General features: G+C 53.8%; 1 protein-coding gene across 6 annotated transcripts in view; it reads left to right on the top strand.

Moving 5' to 3' along the window:
* The window catches only part of WDR37 (WD repeat domain 37), a 50485-nt gene extending 25095 nt beyond the window's left edge, over positions 1–25390 (top strand). For 3 of the 6 annotated variants that reach the window (XM_045072370.1, XM_045072369.1, XM_045072374.1), the window contains exons 8-14: positions 133–177; positions 1780–1856; positions 6160–6400; positions 7900–8041; positions 19051–19185; positions 19628–19742; positions 22560–22852. In XM_045072370.1, coding sequence (XP_044928305.1) covers positions 133–177; positions 1780–1856; positions 6160–6400; positions 7900–8041; positions 19051–19185; positions 19628–19742; positions 22560–22691 — 887 coding nt within the window. In that variant the 3' untranslated portion in view covers positions 22692–22852. Of the gene's footprint in view, positions 1–132; positions 178–1779; positions 1857–6159; positions 6401–7783; positions 7863–7899; positions 8042–19050; positions 19186–19627; positions 19743–22559 lie in introns of all 6 variants that reach the window. The other 3 variants (XM_045072371.1, XM_045072373.1, XM_045072372.1) reach the window with 3 other exon arrangements.
* The last annotated feature ends 1968 nt before the right edge of the window (positions 25391–27358 follow it).

The following is a 27358-nucleotide window of genomic DNA, read 5'->3' as shown; positions in this document are numbered from 1 at the left end:
TAATTAAATGGGAGGATCTAATATTGAACTGTTAAAGTTCTTTTAATTTTTAAAGTTACTTTGTAATATTTAGGTGTGATAAATATTGATATGTTTTTATTTTAAACCTTTTGTAATATTTTTATTTTGCAGTAAATTCTATAAAGTTTCATCCATCAGAGCAGTTGGCTCTTACTGGTACGTAGATTTTTTTCTTTGTTGAGCAGAGTTACTGATCATCTTGAAAGATGTCCACGCCTCGCACCAAAGTCAGATGCTCACTGGTAGCCGTTTTATGTAATACTTGAGGAATGGGGAAGGAGAAACACGTCTAGTAGAACCTTTGTCACCCGTAACGGACTGCCGGTTAGATGAGCTGCACTGTCCTGTGAGATTGCGGGTGACCACCGTGAGGTCGCCGTGCAGAGCACGTGGCGGTCGCCAGCCTTCCCTCTCACACAGGTGTTTCTCAGCAGACTGACCCGCTTCTCTCCGGCCCTGTCATCGCTGCCGAGCTCCTCATCCTGTGCGCACCTGCAACAGGCGGGAACGTAGTAGCCCCAGCGCATGGCTCCTGTGCGGCCAGTGTTTTCAGGCCTTTCTGAGGAGTGCTCCTTGGCCCTGGGGGCCTGGGTTTGCCATACTTTTACATTGGATTGAGGAGTTTTCCTATGAAATTGTCCAGCACCTGTAGACTTCTGTGATTTTGGGGGACCCTGACGGTAATCTTGAAGGATAGATGTTTAGCAGGTGGAGCTCAGAGAGCTTTTTTTTTTTTGGTAAAGCACCAGACGTCCATGCTCTCACAGTCGGTGGCTATGGGCAGTAAGCCTCTTTCTCACAGTGGGTTGCTGCTTGGCTTTGGCCCCTGGGCCAGATTTCGCTGCCCCTGGGATAGAGGACGAAAGTGAGCAGGATGGGTGGGAGAGTCCGTTCGCGCGCTCTGTGAACCGACGGGCTACCACAGCAGCCCGCTGGTGCCTGAGCAAACAGCGGGGAGGACTTGCCACCTTCTGCCGTGCCTTGGTGTGGGACTGTGAAGAGGGCGGGTGGAGGGAGACCAGTGAAGCAGAGGTGGGGTGCGCAGGAGACGGAGACATTCTCAGAAGGGCTGACGCAAGCCGAAGCAGAGCACGCAGCGCGCTGGAGGGGGCGGGCGGGGCGACGCTAGCAGGGCTCGAGGCTCTGGCCGTGAGCTTATTTGATACGGCGAGAGATGTGCTACCGTCCACACGTGGCCACTTGGGGGACCTTCTGCAGCCACAGAGAGAAGTGGGATTCAGGCAGGCGCTCTGTGAGGGCGCGTGTAGGCGCCCATCTGGCACGTCTGTGGGCCTGTGTGTGCCCTTCACCGTTCTCTCTCTGGTCCCCAGTCCGAGTCCCCGCTCTCACCGCTTGGCTGGTGAGAGTGAGGGCTGAGCACTCAGGGGCCCGGCAGGCTGTGAGCCCGTCAGCGCGGAGTGGAGGGGAGCACACTTTCACGTGGGGCTCGCTTTGCTAAAGGGCCTTGGAACTGCCAGGGTCATGAGTTGAAGTGTAGTTGGGTTCCAGTTGACTTAGGTTGGATAAATGGAGAATAAAATCTGTTTGTACCTTTTGCCTGAACCTTCACAGCTTTTTACCCTAAAATGAAAGAGGGGGTATTTTAATCACTGTCTTAATTTGATACCTTTAGTGTCTTGGCAGTGGTATCATGTCTCCAAAGTGGCTTTGGGATCGCTGATTGACAGAGCCTAGCAGAAAGCACGTTTCACGCCTGCTGTGCACTGTGGGTAATTGTCCCCTAATTTCTGTCCTCAGCCTCTGGAGACCAGACTGCCCACATCTGGAGTTACGCTGTTCAGCTGCCGACACCCCAGCCCGTTGCCGACACTACTGTAAGCAGCACCTTTACTTACCCTGAAAGCGCGACATGGGGTATGTCAGTAGGGTTCTGGACATGTGCAAAGTTTAGGATAAATTTAGAATGTCTCACAGACGGGATGTGTGTGATCCCTCCCCTTTCCCCCATCCCGTAGTCTGAAGCCCTCCTCCCCCGGCGTGGCTGTACTGGAGACGGGCCTCTACAGAAGTACTAAGGTCCTGAGGCCGGGCCCTGACCCCAGAGGCTTAGTGTCCTTGCAGACGCCACCTGGCTCGGGTGTGTTTCCTCTCCCCGCACGTGCCCAGGAGAGGCCGGTGGGGGGCAGCGTGACGAGCCGGGAAGGCCTGGCCCGAAACCGGATTGGCCGCTCCTTGGGCATGGCCACCCCGTCTCGGTGTTTCGCTCTGCAGGCAGAACAGACCGAACAGGGTCGAAAATGACGTGCCTGCCTGTGTGCATGTGTTGTTCTCACTGCCCATTAATGTTTAAGAATTGTAGCATTACGTCCTGTTTCTGAATATTTCATGTATCTTGGACAACTCGTTTGTCCTTACGTGAAGTAAGGTGAACAGTGCGTGGCATCCTCCCGTGGGTGGGGTTGTAACGTAGGTAAGGAGAGGTCGCACGGAGAGGAAGGACGAGTGGGCTTAAACCACGGAGCCTTCGGTGACCTTTGTCCTGTCAGATGCAGCTGTTCCCCTCAGCCCAGCACCCCGTGTTTGTCGTCTCGCCGAGACCACCTCCCTAGTTTCCTCTGCAGGGCAGGGCTCTGCCGTGCGGTCTTCACGCGTCATTAGCCTGTCTCAGGGGCGCGCACGCGGGTGGAGTCGCGTCGGGCAGCCGAGCGTAGCAGAGCCGTAGCTGTCGGGGGGACGGCGGGCACCCTGCGCTTGGGGTGCTTCCACCATTGAACACTCCTTCCTTTCTTCTCTTATTTTGTTTTTTAAAGATTCCTTTACTGATTTGAGAGAGCGTGCACACATGTGCACGTGAGCGGGGGAAGGGCTGAGGGAGAGGGAGAAGCACACCCTGCCGAGTGTGGAGCCTGATGTGGGGCTCAGTCCCAGGACTCTGGGATCATGACTTGAGCCAACGGCAGGTGCTTAACCCACTGAACCCCCCCACTGCCAGGTGCCCCATATGTTTTCTCTTTTTAATTTGGAGCAATGAGTTTCACCTGGCATCCACCACATTGGTAGATATTGGGGTGGTGTAGTGGAAACGGTTTAGATGACCTGTTAATCAGTGTGTGGCACTGGTTGTGTGATGCTGATTTAACCTGGTGAGTGGCCTAATTTTCTTCTTCGGGAGTGAAAATTGAGGCGCGGTACCTAAGTGGCTTCCAGGAACCGTTCCTGCCCAGAAGCCCTGATTCAGTGAGTGAGTCAGGGATCTCTTGGTTCTGGAGCTGCTGGTGCTCAGGAGACGACTTCGTGTGCTGCAGACAGTGCCGGACACCCCGTCCCAAGGCTGCTGGCCGTGAAAGTGGCTCAGTGAGTTCTACGTCATCCCCAAGACATGGGCAGAAATCACATAGCTCTCCGCCTCCATCCCTGCCTCTGGCCGCGGGAGTATTAAAGATCTTACAGTTACTCATGAATAGGGTTTAGTGCATTTGCATTTTTAAATCTCTTAGTTCCTTGCGACCTGTCAAGGTACTGACCGTGATCTTTCCAGCATGGATCCTGCTGGCTAGAGCTTTCTGTAGCGGGAGCTCCAGGCCACTCTTCTGAGATCCGCAGTCTCTCCCCTGGACTTGCGCTGAGGACATCCCTGTGTTCACGCTTACTGGTCTCTCTTCCTTCCAGATACTCGGGGAATGGCCCAGGGGTGCACCGCTGCAGGGCTGGGTAACTGCACCAAACCGTCAGGACATTTGGGGTTGTCTTTGACGCGTCTCTTCTTCCCTGCCTGTCTTCCTCTTCCATGGTTTCCCTGAGCCTGTGACATCCTACTGCTTCTGCTTCTCACACGGGTCTTGGGTGCACTCCCTCTGTCTGCAGGATACCCCGCCCGGAGATCTCTCTGGAGCCGTGGCCCTACCCAGGAGGGCCTGTGCGAGGCCCTGCCCAGACCAGCCTGCCTGCAGGGGGCAGGGAGCATCGGGAAGCTCCTCCAGAGCGGCCGTGGGAGCTCAGAAGCCTCGTGGCCCAGGAGCTGGTGTTGCCTGGTGGAAAGCCCCGAGTGGGGCGTCCCCGTGCAGGGTTTGCAGTGACCGTGTTGCTGCTCCTGTCCGGGCGCGGTCGCCGGTCCGGGTCGTTTCACCCTCAGCAGGTCACGCTCTGGGACCCGTCTGCACGCTGAGGTGCGCGTGCTGCGAGCCCCAGCGGTCTTCTTCTCGGGTCCCCACCCGGTCTCAGGCCTGGCTGCTCCCATTGTCTTCTCTCTGCGCGACGTCAGGAGCCGTCTCTCGGGCCTGGCCCTTGTCACCTGGATGAGTCCTTTGCCAGTCCCTGGCCTTAGTTTGTGACTCTGCCTGGACGCTCTTGCTGGGCTGCCTCTGCAGGTCCGCTCCGCCCTGCTGGGTGCTCCCCCCGCTCCCCACCTGCCGGCCTCGGCGCCCTCCCCTTTGCTTGCTAGTCTGTGGTGCGCTTTGAAGTCGGTCACTCTGCGTGATCACATACGCCTGACTTTCCTGCGAGACTGTGGGTCCCTGTCTCCCTGGAGAAATCCCCCCCGCCGTGGTTCCGCCAGGCTTTTCCTTGGTCGCTGCTCCTGACCTGTGAGTGCCTTGAGCAGGGCACCCCCGCCCGCTGCCCGAGTTGGCCGTGGCCACGCTCCTCCAGGATTTCCGCCTCCCTCTCATCTAGATCCTTCCGGGCAGTACTCAGACCTGGCGCAGGGCGTCCGCCCTTAGCCCTGGTTTCCCTGCACACACCTTGCAGCCTTCCTGCTCTCGGCACATTCCTGTGGGCTCAGGCGGGGTGTCCTGCTGCTCGTCGGCATCCCCTCCACACTGCCCAGCGCGGTCCTTGGACTCCTTACCCATGTCTGGTAGTGTGACCCTCTGTCAGCCTCTGTGTTTCTCCCACTTGCTTTCTCTTGAGTCTTCTTGGCTGGGTCACCTCCGACCCCACGTGACCCGTGCGAACGTCTGTAACTGCCCTCTCGCACCTCTGCCGCCATGACCTTGTTTGTAGAGACCCCTGTGTGCTCCTTGTTATGGCTTGTGCACCTGCTGTCCCCTCTCCTGGGAATGCTGTTCCCCTCGATGTTTGTGTGCCTGGTTCCCTTGCTTTTCTCATGTCCCAGCTCCGATCTCACTGGAGCAGTCCTCCGATGATTTTGTATAAAGCAGCAGCCTTTACGACTGTCTGTCCCATCTTCTGCTTTGGTTTCCTTGTTAATGCTTATTCCTGCCCGAACTTGTGTGCCTGTGTGACCTCTGTCCCCTATTACGTGTGCGTGACATATCCTTACACTGTGTGTACATACACGTGACCTGTGTTCCTGTATGATGTGTACATGTGACGTGTATCTCTGCACTGTGTGTGTGTACATGGAACATAGTTCCCTGTACGCTGTGTCTTTCCTGTGACGTACATGAGCACACTAGAGTGTGTGCTTACATGCTATCTACTGCTATACTAGTGTGTGTGCGTGCATGCATCCCCGTGTGTGTGGTCTGTCTTCCTCGCTAGTGTGTAAGCTCCGTGACAGGAGGACATTGCCGGCCTCTGTGGCTCCAGTGCTCTCCTCACCCGGCGTGTCCGCTGTTCTGGATGTCCGTGTCAGACAGTGGTCCTCTCTGTCCTCTGCTGGGAGCCCGGCGTGTGGCCTGGCAGTGTGGAAGCGCTGGATAAATACTTAATGAGTAAATCTTTTCTTAAAGAACTCAGCCCTTTCATGCTTTCCTTTTAGCTTTTGACAAAAGAACTCATTGACGTAAGAAAATAAAGCGAACTCTTGTATCTCTTCCTATTGCAACAGAATTCTTAGTAGCCCCTAAGAATTCAAGTGTTTCTTTTCTGATTGCAATAGGTTATTGACTTTCAATTACATTGTATCACATTCCTACTAATATCCAGTGAAAACTTAAAATCATTTTATTTGCCATTTTATTGGTTAGTGGAATGGACTGTAGCTCATTTGATGTCATAATGGCCTTAGTTTTTTCTTCTTACACTTGGTCAAGGGTTTTAGCCAGGGAGGTAATCGTACAGTTGGTAAATAGTGAGCTCCAGTTACACACCAGGTGTGTGCTGGTCCTGGTCATGATGAGGGCCGAGTCCAGAAAGATGGATGACAGCAGTGTGATTATGTAGCCGGGTCGGAAAAGACAAGATTCCCAGGGAGTTCTCTGCTCTCACCATCAGCAGCAGGTCTGTGGCGAAGACGAAGTGGAGTGCTCTGATAAAGACGAGCCGGACGTGGACGCGGACGTGTCCAGTGACTGTCCTACCATCCGAGTGCCGCTGACGTCTCTTAAGAGCCATCAGGGAGTGGTCATAGCCGCTGACTGGCTGGTTGGGGGGAAGCAGGTGGTGACGGCCTCCTGGGACAGAACGGCGAACCTGTTCGACGTGGAGACGGCGGAGCTCGTTCACGCTCTGACAGGTACTTCCAGCCACGCGTGTGGTTTTTTTTTTTTTTTTTTAAAGATTTTATTTATTTGTTTATTTGACAGGCAGAGGTTACAAGGAGGCAGAGAGGCAGGCAGAGAGAGAGAGAGGGAAGCAGGTTCCCCGCCGAGCAGAGAGCCCGATGCGGGACTCGATCCCAGGACCCCGAGATATGACCTGAGCCGAAGGCAGCGGCTCAACCCGCTGAGCCCCCCAGGTGCCGCAGCCACGCGTGTTTGAGTGACGTGCCTGCGTTTGTGTGTCACCTTGCGAATGATTCCTTGTCCAGAATGCTTTGTAGTTCTCATGGTGCTCAGGTTATGATTTTTCAGGGATCCTTTCTGAATCACAGAGCAGTTTGTTAAGCTCATCTTATCTGTAGGGGATTTAATTGTAGCACGTATATCCAGATATTTGAAAAAAAGTTGGTCAGTTAGCTCACTGTTGCTTTGTAGCAGATTTCCAGAAAATTCGTGTCTTGAAATAACAGGAACTCATAATTTCATGATTTTTCTACCTAGGAGTTCTGGGCATGTGCTCTCTGGCCCTCGTGGTGAAGTGGTGTTTATTGCCTGGGCTGTGGTCTCATCCGAGGGTCAGGGTCTGTCCTCTCACTGTTGTTGGAAGGATTCATTTTGGTGTGGCCCATGGCTGAGGTCCCCATATGGCTGAGCTCCTTATTTTCTTGCTACCTGTCAGCTGGGGACCGCTCTTAGCATCCAAGGGGTGCCCTCACATCCCCACCAGAGGTATTTCCCCACATAGCTGTTTGCTCTCTCTCCAGCTTACTGGAGAGCATCTCTTCTAAAGGGCCTGCCTGATGATGTCAGGCCACCAGGACAGTTTCTTTTGATGAACTTAAAGCCACCTGGTTTGGAGGTCTAGGTGACATCTGCAAAATCTGTTTTGCCTTTTGATGTACTGAGCTCACCAGAGTGATATCTCGTCACATTTGCAGGTTCTGCCCAAACTCAAGGGAAGGTATCCAGGGTGTGTACACCAGGGATGGGGGTCACCGGGACATCTTAGAATTATGCCCACCTCAGATGTTTTTGCAAATTTGTCAGTAAGTGAATTTCCTCATTGAGTGTTAAAGATTGTATTTTACTAAGGGCTCCCTATATCATATTATTAGAAGTTACTCTGGAAGTGAAGAATTAAGACAATGTGTTCACGTCCTCAGCCTGCTGCGGAGATTTGCCGGACCTTCTAACTGTCAGGATCCGGACGTGGGTCACACTCACACTCCTTTTCCTGATCCCTGTAAATGCATGAACGAGAGGACGTGCAGCGCCTGAGGGAAAGCCAGTCCCACCGTGGGCTTTCGTGCTATTTTTAATTGATTTCTTACTTTTGCTTCCTATATCTACTTTTACAGTGAGCATTAGCAGTAGAGACGTAAAGACTTGTTTGATTCTTGTGTCGGTAAGAAAGCATCACTCTGACTGTGCCTGCAGGTGGGTGATCTTGCATTTTTGTCGTCTTTGGTTGTAGGGCATGACCAGGAGCTAACGCACTGTTGCACACACCCCACCCAGCGGCTTGTGGTGACCTCCTCCCGGGACACGACTTTCCGTCTTTGGGATTTCAGGGACCCTTCAATCCACTCCGTGAATGTCTTCCAGGGCCATACGGAGTGAGTCACAGTCATTTAGAGATCTTTCTTTTTTCGTGAAAAAGGTTTTGGGGGTGGATGTTAAAACTTAATTCTTATCTTAATTTACAGCTCCACTGTCTTCCAAAATGGCTGCTCTTTTCCTAAACATTTAGCTCCGTTTGTATATTTGTAAGAATTTAGAAGACAGAGTCACTGGAATTCCCACAAAGAACTGGATGCGGGTAGAACGGGGGCGGGGGGTGGGGAAATGCTCTAGGGCTGGCGGCATGCACGTCCTCTGCGGCGAGGGCCCGAGCAGAGCTGGGAGGAGACATGGACGCATGTGCACGTACACACACACATACACACACACAGCCATAGACACAGATGCACACGCGCACACTTACAGGAACACATGCACACACACCACCCACTAACTCACCCCCACAGACACACATGCATGGCTCTCACATACTTGAACTCACACGCACACATTCACGTGCACACACTCTCACACATACATTCTCACACACGTGCCCACGCGCCGGCCCTCCTCTTGTAGTGCCTCTCCCTGCTTGGCATCTGTTGGGCAGCTCAGGCATAACCATGTCTTTTTTTTTTTTTTTTTAAAGATTTTATTTATTTATCAGAGAGAGGGGGGGAGAGAGCAAGCAGACAGAGAGGCAGGCAGAGGCAGAGGGAGAAGCAGGCTCCCCGCTGAGCAAGGAGCCCGATGTGGGACTCGATCCCAGGACGCTGGGATCATGACCTGAGTCGAAGGCAGTTGCTTAACCAACTGAGCCACCCAGGCGTCCCCATAACCATGTCTTAACGGAATTCTTATTTCCTTCCAAAAACTTTTCTCCTGGTCTGACCATTCCTGGTAAATGACGCGAACCTCTTTCCAGTTACTCATCCCTCAGATGTCCCCAGTTCCCCGCTGTGCCCCATCCACTCCACGAGCAGGACTCCTGACTGTGTCTTGTCACCTGTGCCCCATGCCACCGCAGCCCCTGCACGCTGTCCCCTGGACTGGACCGTGCCTGTTCCTCTCTGGCCGTGTACGTCCAGCTGGAGCTTCTGCACGTCCAGAAAAGCTCCCGCATGCTCAGTAAACACTTCTTAATGAACACTTGCTTGTTTGGCTGCTTGAGAATATGGATTTTCTTCATTTTTTCGTATGATGCAGTAATTAAGTCTGTTTTATGTGTTAACATTAGAATACTACAGTTTAATGTTCAGAATTTCTGAAATGTTCACAAGGAAACGTGGACAGAAATTTTTAAGAAGCTCGAGATTGGAGAAAAAGTGGTGTCTTGCACCTGAGGTGTGCGGTGGTGTCGGTGGGTGACACCTCTGTGTTCTAAGAGCTGCCACAGTTAACTGACGGGGAGTTGTGGCCACCAATTGGAGTTACCATAGCCCCAGGACGGAAGGTGGCTGGCTCTCCCTGGTTTAGGGCGGTGCTGCCGCCTGGCCTCAGGGCAGCTCTTGCCGTGCCCCTGCTATTGCGGGTCTTGGTCCCGTGGGCTGTGCTCTGGACCATGGAGGGGACGGCTTCCAGTCAGCCTCACCGGGATGACACGGAGTGGGCAGCAGTGGGATCGGGGGTGCCAGGAGCAGCTGCCCTTCACCTGCCTGTAGGATGTGGTTGCTCTGGGCCTGGAGGACAGGAGGAGCCCTGTGCCGGCACTGGTGTGCACGGTGAGCCGGGCCCCCCGCACGCACGGCCCTGCGCTGAGCCTGGGCTTGGCTTCTCCCTGGGGCTTTGTCTGGAAGAGTTTCAAGCGTAAGTGCAGTGGAAGGGCGGAGGGCAGCAGGCGTCAGGCTTGGCGTGTCTGTGTGGTTTGGGTGTGGTTCTGCAGCTGGTGGGTCTGTTGTTGGAGAGGGGTACTTGCAAGGAACGTAGTTGGTTGTGAAGGCTTGTTCTTCTCACGGGATCGGGGTGGACCTGTGTCTGTCCCTGGGCCTCGCACCCGCGTCCCCCAAGATAGGCGGTGCTTCCGTTCCGCGTAGCTGAGGACGTGGGCTGTTGGGCAGACAGAGGAGATGGATACGAGCGCTGCTCTCGCTCTCCTGCCCGAGTGCGCACAGCGAGCACATTGGTTGACCTGGGTCACAGAGATAAGAAAGCGTTCTCCCTTTGGTAAGGGTCAGAGACGGGGAAGTTTTACCTTCTCTTAAGCCCTTGGGAATTGGCCTGGCCTGGGGGGCTTGTTGGCAGTGCTGCGGCCCGAGCCTCTGCTCCGTTCCCTCGGTCGTGGGCACATGCAGGTGGGAGCCTCTGCTCCTGCGGTGTGGAGAGGCCCCTGCCTGGTGAGACCCCACACTGTGGGGGCAGCAGGCGGGGCCGCAGCCCGTGTGAGCCCTGCTGGACGCCTTCCTGTGTTCGACGTCCTCAGCGCCTGCAGACGTCGCAGTTTGGAAAAGCAGGAGGTGAGACACGGATGGGGCTTCTAGGTGAGCCTCTTCTTCGTACCTGTTGCTTCCTTGTCTCTGGTGTGGCTTCTCTTGGTTTGAGCCCATAGGACAAACAAATCCTATGGAATACGGTACTGGTGCAGGGATACCAGCGTGTGCCCACGCAGGGACGTGCTGTCCCCCAAACACGGGAGCCCGAGTCCCAGCTACGTGCATGGGAGCGGCTGAGTTTGACTGTGTTCAGTGTAGCCGCTCACCTGGGATGTTCTGAGTACCGCTCCTCGAGCATACTGGGTCTCCTGCCTCCCCTCAGACCTCTGGTCCCTCTGAACGGATGTCCCCGCTGCACCCGTTCCTTCCCACTGGCCACAGCTGTCGTCACGGACCCAAGGCCGCCTTCCCGATATCCGGCAGTGCCCACCACCGTAGGAAATAAGTCACGCGGTTCTCTCCAGAGCGGTCTCCTGGTCGGGGGGGGTAACTCTTGGTTTTCCAGGGTGCTTTTCTTGAATTGTTTTGGCCCGTTTCTTTCCCGAACATGAAAAGCACAGCTCCGATGAGGGCGTTTCTGGTCCTTACCTGGTGTCACCTGAAGAGTTGTAGGCGTGGTGGTCCTTTCGTGGATCATGGCTGTAGCAGAGGCAGCGTTTCTTAAAACTACGTGACCACGTATTTGTTTGGTTTTGATGTGATGTGGGACACACTATGCAAAACTTACTATCTTAGGGCATATTTTGGTCTATAGGAACTAATCATATATTCTTAAGTAAAGTTCTGTTAGAGTCTGTTGTTTTGTAATATGAGTAATTCGCTTATTTGTCCAGTTTTGGATTTCTGTATGTTGGGTTTTCTTTTCTTTTTTTTAAAGATTTATTTGAAAGGAGAGTGCAGGAGAGGGGAGGGGCAGAGGGAGAAGCTGACTCCCCGCTGAGCAGGGAGCCGGGTGCAGGCTCCATCCGGGACCCTGGGATCCTGACCTAGCCGAGGGCAGATGCTTCACCAGCTGAGCCACCCGGATGCCCTGTATGTTGGGTTTTCTTAAGGCAGAAGGTAACTGTTATAGGTTTCAAGATTATTGACTTAGTTTTATAATTTGATTTTTCCAGGATCTGGGAGAGAGACTTTTTCCTGTTCATGTTGTCTGTTACCCTTGTGCTGCTCTGTGGATTCTGTGCTTTTTAGCAAAAGAAGAGTTTGAGATGTCGCGCCTCACTGTGGGGTAGAAACTGTAGCCATGTGGGGCCCCTTGAAGTTTGAGCTGCTGTGATTTCTGCTCGACATAAGCTCTGTTTAAAGTTCTCATGGGAACCACTCAGGAGGACAAATAATGGTTTTCCTTCCTGATGTGTGCCGTTAGGGTTCGCTCTGTGTTGGGAAAGCTCTTCGCCACAGTGGGAAGGCTACCAGGATGGGGTCTGCTTGGGGCAGCTGTGTGGCTGGGACTCGGGGCCTCGCTGCCGGAGGGCTGCTCCGAGTCCCGTGACGGTGGATTTTAGATGCTTTTTGTGCTACAGGTGCTCTTCCCAATAGCAGGACCGAGAAATTGTTGTGTGTGCTGCCCTTGGAAAGAATAGAAATGGTGAACGGAAGTGTTTTGGAACGTCCGGCCGTGTGTTTTTATGTGTTTCCGTCTTCTTCAGGAGCTGAACTGAAGTCCAGTGCTTTTCATCTGAAATCAGCTAAACCCTTCCATGTTCGTGTGTGTCCCCCGACGATGCAGTTCAGTCTCGTGCCGTGAGTGACAGCGGGCCCTTCCCTCCTCGTCCGCAGGTGTGTGCTCTGCGGGGTGGGGCGTCCCGCCGACCCCGGCCGGACTCTGGCCTGTGGGCCGTGCGCGCACAGACGTTCTGCAGGCGGCGTGGATGGTTCTGGAGCTCCCCTGAAGGTTCGGCCGCTGACTGTCCTTGGAAGGGGCGTGAGCGCTGCCTGTGGGGAGCGCCCTCTGACCGCAGGCCCCGGCCGCCTCCCTCCCGGCCCCGCCGCGTCTCTGCATGTCTTGGCGGAGGCTCCCTTCTTCGTTCTCGTTTTGTTTTGTTCCAGTTGCTATAAAAAGGGACTGACAGTCGAGGCAGTCACTGGTCATTAAGCTTCCTCTGTGGGTGGCCAATGACTTCAGTCTGTGCCCAGCTGACAGGATCCATAAGTGCAAATAAGCTCTGGCAGTGAAGAAACCGGGAAATTGGCTCAACATGGGCGAAATATCTGAGAACGCGAAGTTGTTTTTTCCTGTTTTGCTTTCATCTTCCCATGTGATTATAACTTTATCCCCCAGATGTGAAATGTAGCGTTGTCTCCTAAAGAAGATAAAATCCCACATCTAACCAAACAAAATTTAAAAAAAAGTCACATGAAAAATGATAATGGTTGCTTTAAAGCGAAAACATTTTTGTATGCTTTTGTTTCCAAATACTGGGGAAGATCTTTAGTACCGAATACCAGATTCTAGGCCATGTTTGTATGAGGTGAAAATAGCTTTGAATTTTTCGTCCTGCCATGAGCAGTTGTCTTCATGCTTTAGAAGAGAAAGCATTTCGGCAGCACGACTGTTTAACTGCACACTTGGCTGCTAAGTGTCGAGTTCTGTGCTCGGCCAGCGACTCCGGTGGTGTGCAGGCCCTCGGTGGGGGTGTCCGGGGCTGTCTGCTGGTGGGGCCCCCACCCTGGGCGCTGGGTTTCGGCGGACTGCGTTTGGTTGATAAGTCCGTTCTTCTTGGCGATGGCCTGGGAGCCCTTGTCTGTGAGGACGAGGAGGAGGCGGGTTGTACTGTGGTTTCTTTCCGGGACGGGACAGCTCCAGAAGGGCCCCTGGGGTAGGAGGGGCCGTGGAGGAAGGAGGGCCTGTCGCGGCCCACAGCAGCTGGACGCTGATGGAGCCCAACCACCTTGCACGTTTACGCTCCCTGCCAGGTGCTGGAGAGTCTGGAATCGCCTTCGTTTTACTTAGACGGTTTGACAGTGATTTCGAGAAGATGAGCGAGTCCTGGAAGTCCTGGTTGGTTGATGGTTACGCGAAGCTGAGGTCGGGAGAGACTGAGGCTGCCCAGTACTTGCTGACCCAGTGGCCGTGTTCTGTCGTGTTTTTGGACGTGTCCTTTGTGTTTTAGCGCCTGCGTCGTCGTGGCGCCGTGGGGGGGGGTGCCGAGCGTGGCCGGCAGCGTGGCCGGCAGCTGGACTTGCTGGGGGCGGCTCCGCACCTCCCGTTCGCAGCCCAGGCTGTGGTTTTCCTGTAACTGCGGCCGTTTCCCGGCGTCGCCGAGTCCCCACAGAGATCCCGTGGCCGCCCTGGGTCGGCACCTGCTCCTCCGGCCTCTAGCCTGGGTTCTGGGGACTCAGGATCCCACTTAACAGGCCCCTCATGGTACATTTGAAAGTTGCTTCCGATTCAGCCTACAGTTTTGAAAAGTAAGAGGGACTTAATATTTATTCTTCCAAACTTTCCCATTTCAGAAGGGCTAACGGGAACTAATAAAAGTACGGGCTTCAGGAGATGAGCGCCCCGAGGGGGCCTGAAGAACGTCCAGCTGTTCACACAGCGTGAGCACCTCTTCCCCGCGCCGGTGCCTGCTCGCTAGACGGACCCGACACGTGTGTGGACCCGCCTGCCGGGGTGGGCGGAAGGCCCAGCTGCGGTGAGCAGCGAACGGCGTGGGGAGGGAGGCAGAGCTTGCTTCTAGACGAGGCAGTGCTCGTGGCCTGTGCGCGGCCCCCTGGCTGCACATGCCTGGCCCGGGTGGGCCTCACAGCGGCCGCTCAGCAGCTGCGCCTGCCAGCGCCCGGCCGTGCCGCGGGAGCCGCAGGGGCAGGTGCTGCTGCCGGAGCCAAGTGATGCTCCGTTTGCCATCAGGCCTCAGAGGCTCCTCCGAGGGCGTTCTCCAAGATCCCTCAAGGACCAGAACTTTTTAAAAAGACTATTTTCAGGTCATGTGTGTACAGAGAGGGACTTTGGATGCTCTCTGCAGCCTCCTGCGTGCTCTGGAGCCGCACACGAGCCGCACGTTGGTGCTCGGTCCCGGCACTGCTGGGCTGCGCGTCCGTTCTCGCTGCAGAGCCCATGGCGCGGAGAGCGGGTACTTAACCCGGAGAGTCTGGACTCCGCGCTACGTGACTAGGGAGGTGCAGGGAGTTGGGAGCTTGTGACAGTGGCTGACTCTGGCCTTTCAGCCTGGCCGGGGTTTCCCCTCGCTGTCCGTGCTGGGTGTCGGAGCTGTGGGTGCTCCCTGGTGCCGTTTCCTGCCCCTTCAGGCTCCTTCAGTGCGTAAGTCAGAAGTCTGGTTAAAGGACACCTGTTAGAGAGGCTGGGGTAGCAGCCCCTTCTGTGTTGGCGTGAGTGTGGTTCTGGCTGTTTCACACACGTGGGCACACATGTCCCATGCAGCCGGCGTCCCTGAGTGTGCACATCCGTGTGCACGTACCTGCATGTCCCACACGTCATCCTCCGCGTGGCCCGCACCACTTCGCCCGGACGTGCTGACACTCCCAGATCGGAAGCATACTTGTGCGCAGTCCTTGGGCCACGAGGGCCCCTGGGCACCGGCAGTCCAGTGTTTAGGGGACATTTCCCCCATGCGGTGTGAGGGACATCCAGGCTACCCTCTCTGGTAACTGGTGAAGAAGAGGGGCCTTCCCATATGTGTGGTCGCCGCAGACCCACGGTTGGGCTCACTGTGGTCTGGGGTGTCTTCAGGAAAGCACCGGGGATCTTTCTTTGATGTGGTTTTTGGCTTAGGTCATGTGTTTGAGAGTAAAAATCTTATGGCTCATAATACATTTCCGACTTTAATTTTCCTGATTATTCTGGTGAATAGGGTTTCTGTATATCCTGTTACTTTCAAAGCTAATGCCAAATTATTCCTTTTGGAAGATTTAAAATAAATGAATCCTTTTAAATTATTCATTTCCTAGTTTTTATACACAGAGTCGCGTGACAGTGATATCGGGGCATTGGCTGTGAATTGATTAGCATGTGACCAGCGAAGTTATATCCAGAAACCAAGGGAATGAACAGTTAGCCTAGTAAAACCTGGGGGAACTTACTCCTTACCTAATTTAAATTTTGCCACAGCTGTTGATATAATTACAAATATTTGAAACTTACTTTTGGCTGTTAACACTGTTTAAGGAGAGTGAAAGAGGCTCAGTCCATCGGGTGTCTGCCTTCGGCTCAGGTCATGATCTCAGGAGCCTGGGGTGGAGCTGTGCGCCAGGCTCTCTGCGCAGTGGGGAGCCTGCTGCTTCTGCCTCTCCGTCTGCGTCTGCCTGCCGTGCCCTGCTTGTTCTCTCTGAGTCAGACGGATGAACGAAGTCTTTGAGGGAAAGGGAAGAAAAGGAGGAAGAGTGAAACACGACCAGACTTCACAAAAGGGAAGTCAGAGCCTTGACCCTTGAGACTAGGAGTATGAAGTTACCCTGTGAATCTTACTAAGTTTAACTTTTCTGTCTCCCTTTTAAGTCAGGTCGTGTGGAACTATCCTTTTTGAATGACCCTTTTAATTCAGTTAATAAAATGCCAAGGATGGAGCCAGGTTAACTACGTGTTGTTCGACACGTTCCTGAAGCCATCCGGAGCTGTCTCTGGGGCGTGGGGACCTTGGTAATGGCAGAAGCTTCTCTGAAGCCTCGGCACAGGTCTTCCCCGCAGCCTGTCGCACGCACTGCTGCCGAGAACTGCACGTGGGCCGTGAGGGCGACGAGTGTCGCCGCCCCACCGGGATGTCTGCCCTGGACCTTCGTCGGGGTGGCGCGTGCTCACACAGAGCAGGTCCTGCCCGTCGTGGGGGACGGGAACCCTGTGTGACTTGTTTGAATGTTTTTATCTTACGCCCTGCTTTCGTGAGAGTAGCCGTTGAGCAGATTTCAGAAACGTGTTTCATTTGGGGAAGTTTTCGTTTTCTCCTCTAGGCGCCAGGATCTGAAGATGCAGGCGCCTGTGCTCTGTCTGCGCCCTGGGAGCCACACAGGGCGGCAGGGCCAGGGCGAGTGCGCTCTCCGGGACCCTCCGTGTGTGTGCTGCTGCCTGGAGACGTGTCTCGGCAGTTATTACTGTAGCTGATGACGTGCACTGGGGAGTGGTGGCCGGAGAGGAGTGGGTCCTGTGACGACGTCCTACCCTGATGTGGTCCCCACCCGTGTCTTCCGCGCAGATGCGCCTGGCCTGCTGGTCCGAGAACCCTGCTCCGTGGGTCGCGCTGGCAGGGGTGGGCCACAGACGTGCTGAACGTGGTCTTCTCTGTGAACGTGGCCGTGTCCTTGCTGGATCGACGGGCCGCACTGACCTCCTGGATACGGTTTTCCGAGGGGCTGGGGTGTGTGTGCGGTGCGGGGGAAGGTGCTGCCGGGTCGACTCTGTCCGGAGGGCTTGCTTCGCCGCTCTGTTCTTCGAGTGCGAACGCAGGGCTTGTTCGTGGGGAGCGACATCTGGAAACTGAGGACCGGGGAGCTCTGCGGGCCGTCTCTGCTGCGGGGCCCAGAAAGCGCCCTGCTTGGGCATCTCCCGCAACCGGTTTCTTCTGAGCTGTGAAATTCCGGCAGATTGTTATGCAAAGCAGTTTCGAGTCTCTGCGTGACTGGGAAGACAGCTGTTCGTCCTAATGAGGAGGCCAGCGTTACAGTCTCTCCGTTGGCGGAGGCCCACGGAGGGAGCGGAATGTTCCAGATCGGGCGGTGGTGTGCGGCGAGAAGGTGCCGCGCTGTCAGCTGAAAGCACACGCTCGGCTGCGCTCGGCGACAAGATGGATGAGGCGGCCGCGGTCGGGCTGAGTCTGAGGCTTTCCGGTGAGCCGCCGTGGCGCAGCCGCCTCCCCGTGGGACCCGAGTCTGAGGGCGCCTTTGGAGCGATTGCCCCTCGCCAGCTTCTCCCTTTGATGCCCTACAATACCTGTCAGGATCGTGATTTATTAAAAACCTAATGTCTTTCAGCTTTTCATTAACATAAGGTGAGGCGGTCTGTTGCGGAGTTCAGCAGAGCGTTCACAACCCCCTGAGGACGCGAGTCCGCGGGGAAGGCCCGGGCGTCTGCACGGCCCTGTCCGTAGTTGAAGTCCTCGGGCTTGTGCTGGCCTCTGCGCCCGGCACGGCGCGCCCGTCTCCAGGCCGGCCCTGACGCCGCTCTCGGCCTTTGGAGCCGGGGATTCACGGGGGGCGGTGGGGGTCGTCACGTCGAAGTTTGCCCAGCTTTGCCTCCCCTCCTCGTTCTCTGTGCGTCACCCATGGGTTCCCCTCGGGTCTCTGTGTCCTTCACATTTGTCTCCGTTGAGACAAATGTCAGGATTTCTTCCTTTTCTGTGGCTGAAGAAAATCCCCTTGTTTATGTATAAGTCACGTCTTCATCCGCGCGTCCGCGGACAGCCGCGGGGGTGGTCCCCGGTCTGGGCTCCCGTGAGCAGAGCCGCCGGGAGCACGGGCGCGCAGAGCCTTCCGGGTGCTGACGCCCCTTCTGCGGGATGTGCGCCCCGTCGTGCGATTGCTGGGCCGTAGGGCGGCTCTGGTTTTAACGTTCTGTGGACGCTCCGTACTGGTTTCCAGAGGGCCGGCCCCAGCTTGCATTCCCAGCAGCAGAGCAGGAGGTTCCCCTTTCTTCACGTCCTCACCAATGCTTGTGTTCTTTTTTTTTTTTTTTTTTTTTTTAAGATTTTATTTATTTATTTGACAGTGAGAAAGGGAGCACAGGCAGAGGGAATGGGAGATGGAGAGCACATTCCCTGCCAGCGGGGAGCCCCGCGCAGGGCTCCATCCAGGATTGAGGGGATTCTGACCTGACCTGAAGGCAGGATCCCAACGACTGAGCCACCCAGGCACCCGGGTTCTGGTTTTTCCCTTGGTGACAGGCCTTTTTGTGGGTGTGCGGTGGGATCCAGTGCTTTAGGTTTGCATTTCCTTGTTGATTAGTAATGTTGAGTGTCTTTTCATGGGCTTTTTGGGCATTCATAAATACTCTTTGGAGAAAGGTCTATTTAAGTTCTTCACACTTTTTGGGTTTTTTGTTTTGTTTTTTTTTAGGATTGATTTATTTATTTTGGGAGAGAGGGCACGTGTGTAAGTGGGGGAGGAGCAGAGGGAGAGAAAGAATCTCACACAGAGCATGATGTGGGCTGGATCCCACAACCCCGAGATCACGATCTGAACTGAGACCAAGAGTTGGACGTTCAACCAGCTGAGCCACCAAGAGACCTCTTGGCACACTTTTAAGCCAGTGGTGGTGGTGGTGGTGGTTGAGTTAAAGGAGTAAGTTTTTCTCCAGTATTCTGGTTAAACAAAGTTGGCATGAATTTTTTCCTGAATTTTCTGGCATCGGCATGAGCATGTATAGACGTCTGGCAGGTTCTGTGTAATCTGTGTCTTCCGGTAGCTTCTCTTCGCTCCATTGCCTGAGAAGGCAGAACAGATTACAGCGGACTAGTTTCCTCGTCTGCGGAGAAGTTGGGTGTGCACACGTGCATACTTACAGAGGGCTTTCGGCCGGAGGAGCAGTTGGCAGAGACAACTGTCCGCTTCCGCGTGTGCAGGTGCCGCCCTCTTGCCTCGCCAGGGTCTCTGGCAGCGGGACCTGTGCTCATTCCGCAGGTGGAGAGGACTTGTGTCTGTCTTCTGAACTTCCCGAGACTTTCTGAACCTGTGCTCTTGACTTGCAGCACTGTGACCTCCGCCGTGTTCACCGTGGGAGATAACGTCGTTTCGGGCAGTGATGACCGCACCGTGAAGGTCTGGGATTTGAGGAATATGAGGTCTCCCATTGCGACGATTCGCACAGACTCTGCTATCAACAGGTGAAGAGAGCTGTTTGTGTGTCTTGAAAGGGTGAATTATAATGCGGTGTCCTGTTCACGTAAGGTCAGCCTTTAGTAGACCCTTGGAGAAGCATCAGAGGCTTCTGGGGGAGTGAGTTTGGGGGGGTAAGATTTTTTATTGATCCTCTGCTGCACATTTAGTTTCTCCTTTTTGCTGAAACTTACGTATAAAATCAGGCTGGTGCAGTGAGCTTCGTGGGCTAAGAGTGGGCCGCCCGTAGGGCAGCGTCTGAGTCGCCGGGAGCATGAGGAATGCGGGCTCTGCCCTGACGCCGCTGACGGCTGACATCTGCGGTTCGCTCGCGTGTTTTGCTGGGAAAGGGGAATGGTGTGGAGGCTCCTACTGCGTCATGCCCTGTCAACTCAGACTCGCGCGCTGTCCCCACTTCGCACGTAACGCACTTTTATCTCTTCCTCGCAGGATCAATGTGTGTGTCAGCCAAAAAATCATCGCCCTGCCGCACGACAACCGGCAAGTGAGACTGTTCGACCTGTCAGGGGTGAGGCTGGCGCGGCTCCCCCGCAGCAGCCGGCAGGTAACTGCGCTCCTGCTCCGCGGGCACACACAGAGCTGTGGGGTCAGCTTGGAGTCTGCGTCCCAGGTCACCACTGACAGGAGTAGGCTGTGAGCCCCACATCGTTCAGTTGTCTAAGACAGGAGAAACTCGTTTTAATAGTACATTTAATTTATGCACATATGATTGAGATCATACGATTTTAATTCTAATCAGTATAACAGTATTAGAGTTTTTGCATTCTTGTGTTCCTGTTGTTGTTGCGTGCTAGGTTTTCATTGGAAATACTTGGTCTGTGTTTAGAGCTCATAAAATTTAAAGTTGAAACTGTTTCCCAAGACCTCAGCTGAGAGAGTCCGGTGTTTTACAAACGTCCATGAGGTCGTGCACTCCGCACCTCACGCTCTGGTTTGCGGAGCTGTGGGCACGTGTGGTAGTGGTTTCCACGTTGGGAAGCAGACGGATCTTAGCAGGTGAAAGTGTGCGGCCAGGAAGGCATTAGACGAGGAGCACGGAGTGGCGTCGCCCTGTGCTGAGCACTGGCTGGCGCCGTAGCCCCGGCTCGCATGCACCTGCTGCTGGGGGTCTCTGAGGGCCCCCTGGGCCTCTGCGCATGGACAGTTCCTGGGCAGTTCGAAGTCAGGGGAGAGGCTGAGAGTGTGACGTGACGGGCTCCTTCCGTGGGGAATGGAGGTCCCCTCCCCCAACTGAGCAGTGTCTTTGCAGGCTCAGGGCTTAAGTGACCCCACCCCGGCCCCTCTCCTTTCTTCCTCTCATGTTTTCTGTATGTCATCGTGACACACCGCTGTGTGGGCGAGCCAGGACCTTCGTGCGTCCCCTGAGCCTGCAGTTGGCATGTCTGTCCCCCCTGGTGCCCGACAGCGCGGCTCTGCCCACCTTGGAGTGGATGCATGTCTCCTTTCGGCGCACGGCCTCACGGATGGTGTGCGACCCTCAGGCCGGCCGTGCGCGGGTTGAAGCTTCAGGAGCGCTTGTGTGACGGTGCGCTCGGGACGACCGTGGGGGGCTCTGCTGTCAGCGGGGCAGCACCTTCCTTCTGAGTGGCGCCAGCTTCTTGGGAGGCCTGTGCCCTGAAGACAGGACCGTTTGGTCTGCTCCCCCCTTTCAGGGCTAGGATGCGGATTGTTGAAGTGGGTTATCGAACTTCTGAGTATATGTGATCGAAAAGTGCTCAGGACTTAGAGGACCTGATAAGACCTTCACACGCGCTCACAAAGGGCGTTTTTCACGCACGGTGCCTTCCCAGGGTCCCTGGTGCTGCCCACGCAGTGTCGCTCGCATGGTGGCTTTTCCTCCTGCTGTGCCCGTGTGTGCCCAATGTTGCTGTGCGGCCCGTGAGGGCTGTCCCTGAAACACAGCACGGTGCTGTGAGCGTGTGACTTCACTCTCTGGCGAGGTCCTCTGCAAGGAAGCAGGAGTTCTCGAGGTGCTGGGGCACTAATTCCGGGGAGGTGGTTTCAGCCTTGTTGCAGCCGTAGAATTGGTTGTGCTTGGATTTATTCCCTTTTAAGGCGGCGTGTTAAACGGAGCTGTTTTTTAAGATTAGCGAGTGACATTTCCGGTCGCTCCGAGCTGTACAGGCCTCTTCGGATACACGAATGTGCTTCCCCAGCGGAGAGCTGCGGGCTCGCTCTCCCGGCCTCGCTCTCCCGGCCTCCTTCAGCTGATGGATTTTACGAAGAGAAAGCAGCAGCCCTTACTGGGAAGTGAGAGGGAAGGTGGCCAGCGGTGTAGACTTGTCTTACTTTGGGCAGAGCGTGGGGGGCGTTTCCCACAAGTGCGGTTCTGGCGAGGTGAGCGCGGGAGCGCTGGGCGGCCCGAGGAGGGGCTCCACGTGCGGCGTGCGGGGCTCACGGCGAGGACACGGTGTCCCGGGATGGGCGTGCAGCACTGAACTGTGATGCCGGGCGGGCGCGGGGCGTTTCCACAACACACGTGCCCACAGAGCCTCTGGGAACGCATGCCCCACGCGTGTCCGTGTGCGCTCAGGCGTCCTGCGGGGGACGGGAGGCCGGGCTCGAAACCCGAGTTGGCTTCCGACCCTGTCATGGGCGAGCGGCTCGTGCACACCGTTGTTCTGGGCGCCGTGGGGGTCTCGTCCCCGCGCCCCTCACTAAGCCCCTGCTCTCAGGCTTTCTGCACTAATGCCTCGAGCTGACGGGGCATCGTCCGCCGGTTCCTGCGCGGACTCTGGGGTTCCTGCCGCTTCACGGGTGCGAGCGCGCTCTTCTCCTTCGGCTTTTAACGAAGACGGGGGGGGGGTGGAGGTGGCCTCGGAGCCCTTTGTCGTGTGCACTTGTGCCTGCGGTGCCTTTACTCTGGGGCCTGCCGTGTGTCTCGCGTGTGGATAGCGCTGTTCACACTTGAAGGTTTCGCGGAGGGAACTTTGTGTCGTCGTGTGTCTTATTGGTACCAAGTACATCTTCCTGGGTCCCTCATACCTGAGGCAGCTGTTTGTTAAAATGGTCTTTGCAGTCTTTAAATGAGTTTCATTTAATGTGCTCCCAGATTTCATCTGGCCCCGTTAAGAAACTTCAGACGCATCGTTTATCCTTGTTCTCCTGAGCAGAGTCTCTGTCCTCTAAGGAGTCCCAGCACGCTTTAGGTCTGAGTCTCACTGACTCCGTTGTGTTCTGACGTCACTCCCTGTCCCCGTTCCGCGACGGCACATTGGTTCATTCCGTCGGATGCTGCCTGTTGAGTTTTTTCTTCCAGTTCAGTCACGTTGAGTGGTGTGGTGGTGAATTTGGCTGAGGGTTTATAGCACGTGTGCCTCGGGAGTAATACACTAATTCTGGTTTGTGTGATTGGAAATAGGGCCACAGAAGAATGGTGTGCTGCTCGGCGTGGAGCGAGGACCACCCCATGTGCAATCTGTTCACCTGCGGGTTTGACAGGCAAGCCATTGGCTGGAACATCAACATCCCTGCGCTGTTACAAGAGAAATAAGGTCGCCGGCGTCCTTAGCTGCGTTGTTCACCGTGGACCTGTGGACTGGTGCCGCTTTTCTCATACTCGTCAAGCCCTTTCTGTGAGAGTTGCACCCTGGAAAGGGTGGTTTGTATGTTCTTTTCCCATTGTATCGAGCTTGCATGAAATGTACAGCAAAATGTGTGGTCACATGTCTTATTTTCGTCCTGTGTGTGTGTTGGCACCCTCTGGTCCGTGGACATGAAGCCCCCTGCCCTGTAGCACGTCGTGTGTTGTGAGTTCCTGGCGTCTGACGGATGACACGAGGGCATTACGTTTGCGTGAGTTCAGTGTGAACCCGAGGACTTACTGTGAGGCGTAAGCAGTCTGTGGCGTTACTGGAGTCGTCATACAGATCTACCTTGTACCGGGAAGGTCATGGAGCGACATCTGCGTTGGCTGGCGATCGGCAGGCGTGATGGGAGATTTCATGTTTACTTCTGTCTGAGGGTTTAGCATGTGCTGTGCTGTAACTCAGTTCAACTCTGTATTCTGGTATAGTTGTGTAAAATCAACCTGGAATTGAGAAGTTCACAAAAATAGAATGCCGATTTTGTAACATTTGGAAAGTTTTTTTGAAAACAGAACGTTTCTGCTCTTTTTATAGAAAATCATTTCAATCTCCTAAGGTCTCATATTAGCAAATTCAAAAATAGGATGATTCTAATCACTGATTTCAGATATTAAGCAAAATTTAAAGCACTTTAGTTTATGGCTATGCTTATAAACAGTTTTTAGAAGTTTCAAATGACTTATCCAGTGAATGTGACTTGAGCTTTTAAAGAAGGCCCTGCCTGCTACCTGAAAACAAAACCTTATTTATTTTCTACACTTCGGTTTGCGTATTTCTAAGTGGGTTCACTTCCTCAGTGGTGTTTGAGAGCCAACAATGCAAATAAATGAGTACTACCTCAAAATCCGTGTGTTTGGAAGATGTGGGGGTCTCACTGTTGCCTAGCTACAGCACTTTTCACTTATAGCTGGAATGCCGCACTCAGTCCAGAGGGCAAGAAAGACCATCATAGCAAACGTATCCTGAGGACGAAAGCTCTCCCATTAGCCGGCAAGGTGGTAGCGGAAACCATGTTGCACAGGGTACAAGATGCTCCTGTTTCGGCCGCTGGGGCCCCTCTCCGCGCCAGTCCTCCCACTGCCTGGGCGAGCCTGTCACTCTTGCCTTCTTTGGAGTTACTGTGGTTTGGTGTTTGTGAGTTCATGTTTCCTGCTCAGTTGCAGTTTTGATCAAGAGCCATCTCCGTGTACTGCCCTCCTCTTTTTAGTACTTCGAATGTGTCCACTTGGAGAGGCTCAGAGGGTGACGATGACCGTGATCACGGGTGTTCCCTGCCTCCTAGTGGTGACCACGGTGGAGTGCCGTTTGGCGAGGGGTGCCAGCAGAGTGTGCGGGTCGCCCTCGGTCCTGCGTGAACCCGTCTCTCTCGAGGCTCCTTTGGCTCAGGTCCCGTGTGCGGCGGCTCATCCTAGGCGCTTCAGCCCTGAATTACCTGGAATGATTCTGAAATGACTTACGTCTGAAAGGGAAGAAGGGTCAGGGGAAACCTGTCAGGACGTAGTTAGAGCTGAGGCTGCCGACTACAGGACAGACGACCGGTGCTTCAGAATGGCTTTCTTCCCAAAGCCTGGCACCTCCCCGCCCCACTCCGGAGAACTTGGGCCGGAGCGTCCGCGTCCAGCCTCTGCCGACCTGAGCACGCCATGCCCCTGGCGGCAGAGCGCTATTGACCTTGGGATGCTAAGCTGTGCGTCCACACTCTTGGGCTCCTGTGTGTTTTAATTTGAATGTCAGGGTGTTTTAGAATCGTTAGGAACATTGAAAAATGTGTACAGACACAGTGAAATCAAACTTAAGAACCAGATCTCTGCCAGACTAAAAAATTTGGAGCTTTTAATTCAACATATCTGGTGGCTATTTAGTTCTCCACGGACTAGTGCCCTCCGCGTCTGGCAGCTGCTCACCTTCTCGCTGGCAGGAGGGGCCGGCCGCCTCCCCCTCACCAGGCTCCACGAGGGCACGGGCCCCCTGCTGTTGGCGTGGGCTCTCAGGAGTAGGACGCCCTCCCGCCAACTGCCGTGTCGTCCTCGGACGCAGTTCCCTTCAGCTGCTGCTGGGGACTCAGTGGTGGTGTTTTCCGAGTCACTGAGATTTGGGATAGGGTGTGCACGTGTGTGCATGAATGCGTGTGTGTGTGGGTGTGAATGTGAGTGTGTGCATGTATGCACCTGTGTGGCTGAACTAAGTCATGTGGTCAGCCACATGTGATCTCATCTGCAGTGTGTTTGGAAATGAGAGTGGTTTTGTCCTGTGTGCTCACATGTCCAGGATTTCATTTAATAAAGGAAGGAAATGTGTGGTTATTGGAAAATGTGTATTGATAGAGAATTTCATAAGATCTATATTGTTGGACAAAACACTCTTTCTCAACCACTGCGCATCGGTTTCTGGAGAGACAAAAATTCTGTACATATTTTGGAATTTGAAGAATCCTATTTACATCACTTATTCCTTTTAAATCTGTGAAAACCGAATTTCTTTAAAGTATGCTTTTATAAGTGTTGTGTAGAAGCAAGTGTTTTTTTATTGTGTTGATGTAATTGTTTTTAAGTGTTGACTGTCTTCATTGCCAGTATGAAATTCATTAAAAGTCCACGTTCTGTAATCACTGTTGTAAAAGTTTTATTTTATGAGGACTCTCTTTTCTTTATTATTTTACTTACTTTTTAAAATGTTTTGCTTTGATGGAATAACGTTAGCGGCCGTTGAACACCGTAGGAATGTAGAAATTGTACCATAGGACTGCCCACTTGAGAAACTTTTAACTTTGGACTTGACACATCGGTTGTGTTCTATTTCCTGTCCGTCTCTTAGGCTGACGTGAGGCGACATGTAATAACGCTTCTCCGTTGCAGCATCTCCGCCCCGACGGTTTCTGGAGGGAGTTAGCAATTTGATAGACAGCAAGTGCTCGTCCAAGTTCCTCCGAGGTTCCCAGGATGCGGGTCTTGTCCTTACCTCAGTTGAGCTTGTTTGAACTTATTAAAAAATTACAGTGGCAGGAAGTAGGCCGCGTTCCTCCCCTGTGGGAGAATCTGGATTGTCGGTGGCTGCTGGCTCATTCATTCTCGCCCGGGAAGGGTGAGCGGAGCGCCGTGGCGGGCGCTGGAGACCTCAGGAGGTGTTCGTACACAGCTTGCCGGAGCGCCCGCTTCAGACCGGTAGGGCTTTATTCAGTCTCCAGAAGGCAGACATTCACTGATATTACCTTTCTTACCTTGGTCTTTAGAAACGTGATTATTGTCCACATTTCACAATGACATTTTCAGTTACATTTAAAAGTTCATCTGTTAGTGTAAAGAATCATGAAGGCAGGGCTCCTGGCTGGCTCTGTTGGAAGAGCGTGCGGCTTTTGGTCTCAGGATCATGAGTTCCAGCCCATGTTGGATGTAGAGATTTCTTAAGTAAATATTTAAAAAAAAAAAAGTCACAAAGGCAAAATTTTGGTATAATTTCATTAGAACGCCGCCAAAATGTGTCTCGCTTACTATGGCATAGATTTTCTGGTTTCCTTTAGTCAGTCAGTAGTTAGATCACTTCAGTAATTGGGAACACCTCCCTCCGTACATGCAACGTGTGGTCCGTGCGGTGCCGGGAAGAAGCTGGGAATGAAATCCCATGGAAGTGTTGAGTATTTGAAACTAATTTTAGGAAAACATTTTAAAGCAGCCTTTGGTCTAAATGAAGCCAAGATGAGGCACCTCTCAAGCTCTGAGAGCCCGTGTGAAGCCCAGGCGGTGCCTGCGGGCTTTGTGGGCCTGGGAGGCACCCTGTGAGGGGGAGGCTGAACCGGGCCGGAAGGTTGACGGAGGTGTCCGGAAACCAGGAGAGCTCCTCTCTAGCACCGGGCACTGCATCCCCGCACGGCCAGCGGCCTTACCGTGCTCCACCGAACCCTCCCTTGAAAGTTTTGGAACCAGAGCAAAATTTGCATCTCTCGTCGCTTTGCTGAGCTCGAGTGCCAGGAGGAAGGCGCCAGATTGATGAGCTCATATTGGTGAGGATGGTAAAGGAGCAGAGTTTTCACCAGGACTCCTCTAACCTACCTTCCTGAGATGCTGTGGGAAGGAACAGCCAGAGGAGTGCTTTCAAAATGGGCAAAATACCGGCATATAGCAAAATACTAGTATAGCAACGTCTGGAGAGTAGTGGTTTAAAATTAATTTTCGTCTGGCTAGGCAATTACGATTTTAACTTTTTGTCTTTATTAAATAGAGTAAAATTTCAAGGGTGACCACAAAGGGGGAAAAAATCTTAGAAAAGATAGAAAGAGTGGTTACTGTGGGAGTTGGGAAGTGTAACTGGAGCAGGTAATTTTTTAGTGTTTTGTTCTGTAGGTTGAAAATTGTAGATCATCCAATTAGATCACCCACTATTTGAAAGGTTCCCACTTTATGCAAACAACAGAAACATAAAAGGCACTTGTGGGGAAAATCTGATGAAAATAAAGGAACTTGAAATCATCTATGGAAGTACTTAAAACTTGAACAAAGATATTAAAAAAGACAAAATGAGAGACCACCATGCGTTAATAGGAAGAGGCAGTATTGTGAGAATCAGTTTTCCCCATATT

This window comes from Mustela putorius, unplaced genomic scaffold (assembly GCF_011764305.1).
Source record: "Mustela putorius furo isolate JIRA1106 unplaced genomic scaffold, ASM1176430v1.1 tig00004033_pilon_pilon_pilon, whole genome shotgun sequence".
Lineage (NCBI taxonomy): Eukaryota > Metazoa > Chordata > Mammalia > Carnivora > Mustelidae > Mustela > Mustela putorius.
Note: the sequence above shows the minus strand (reverse complement) of the source record. Positions and strands in the feature narration are given on the sequence as shown.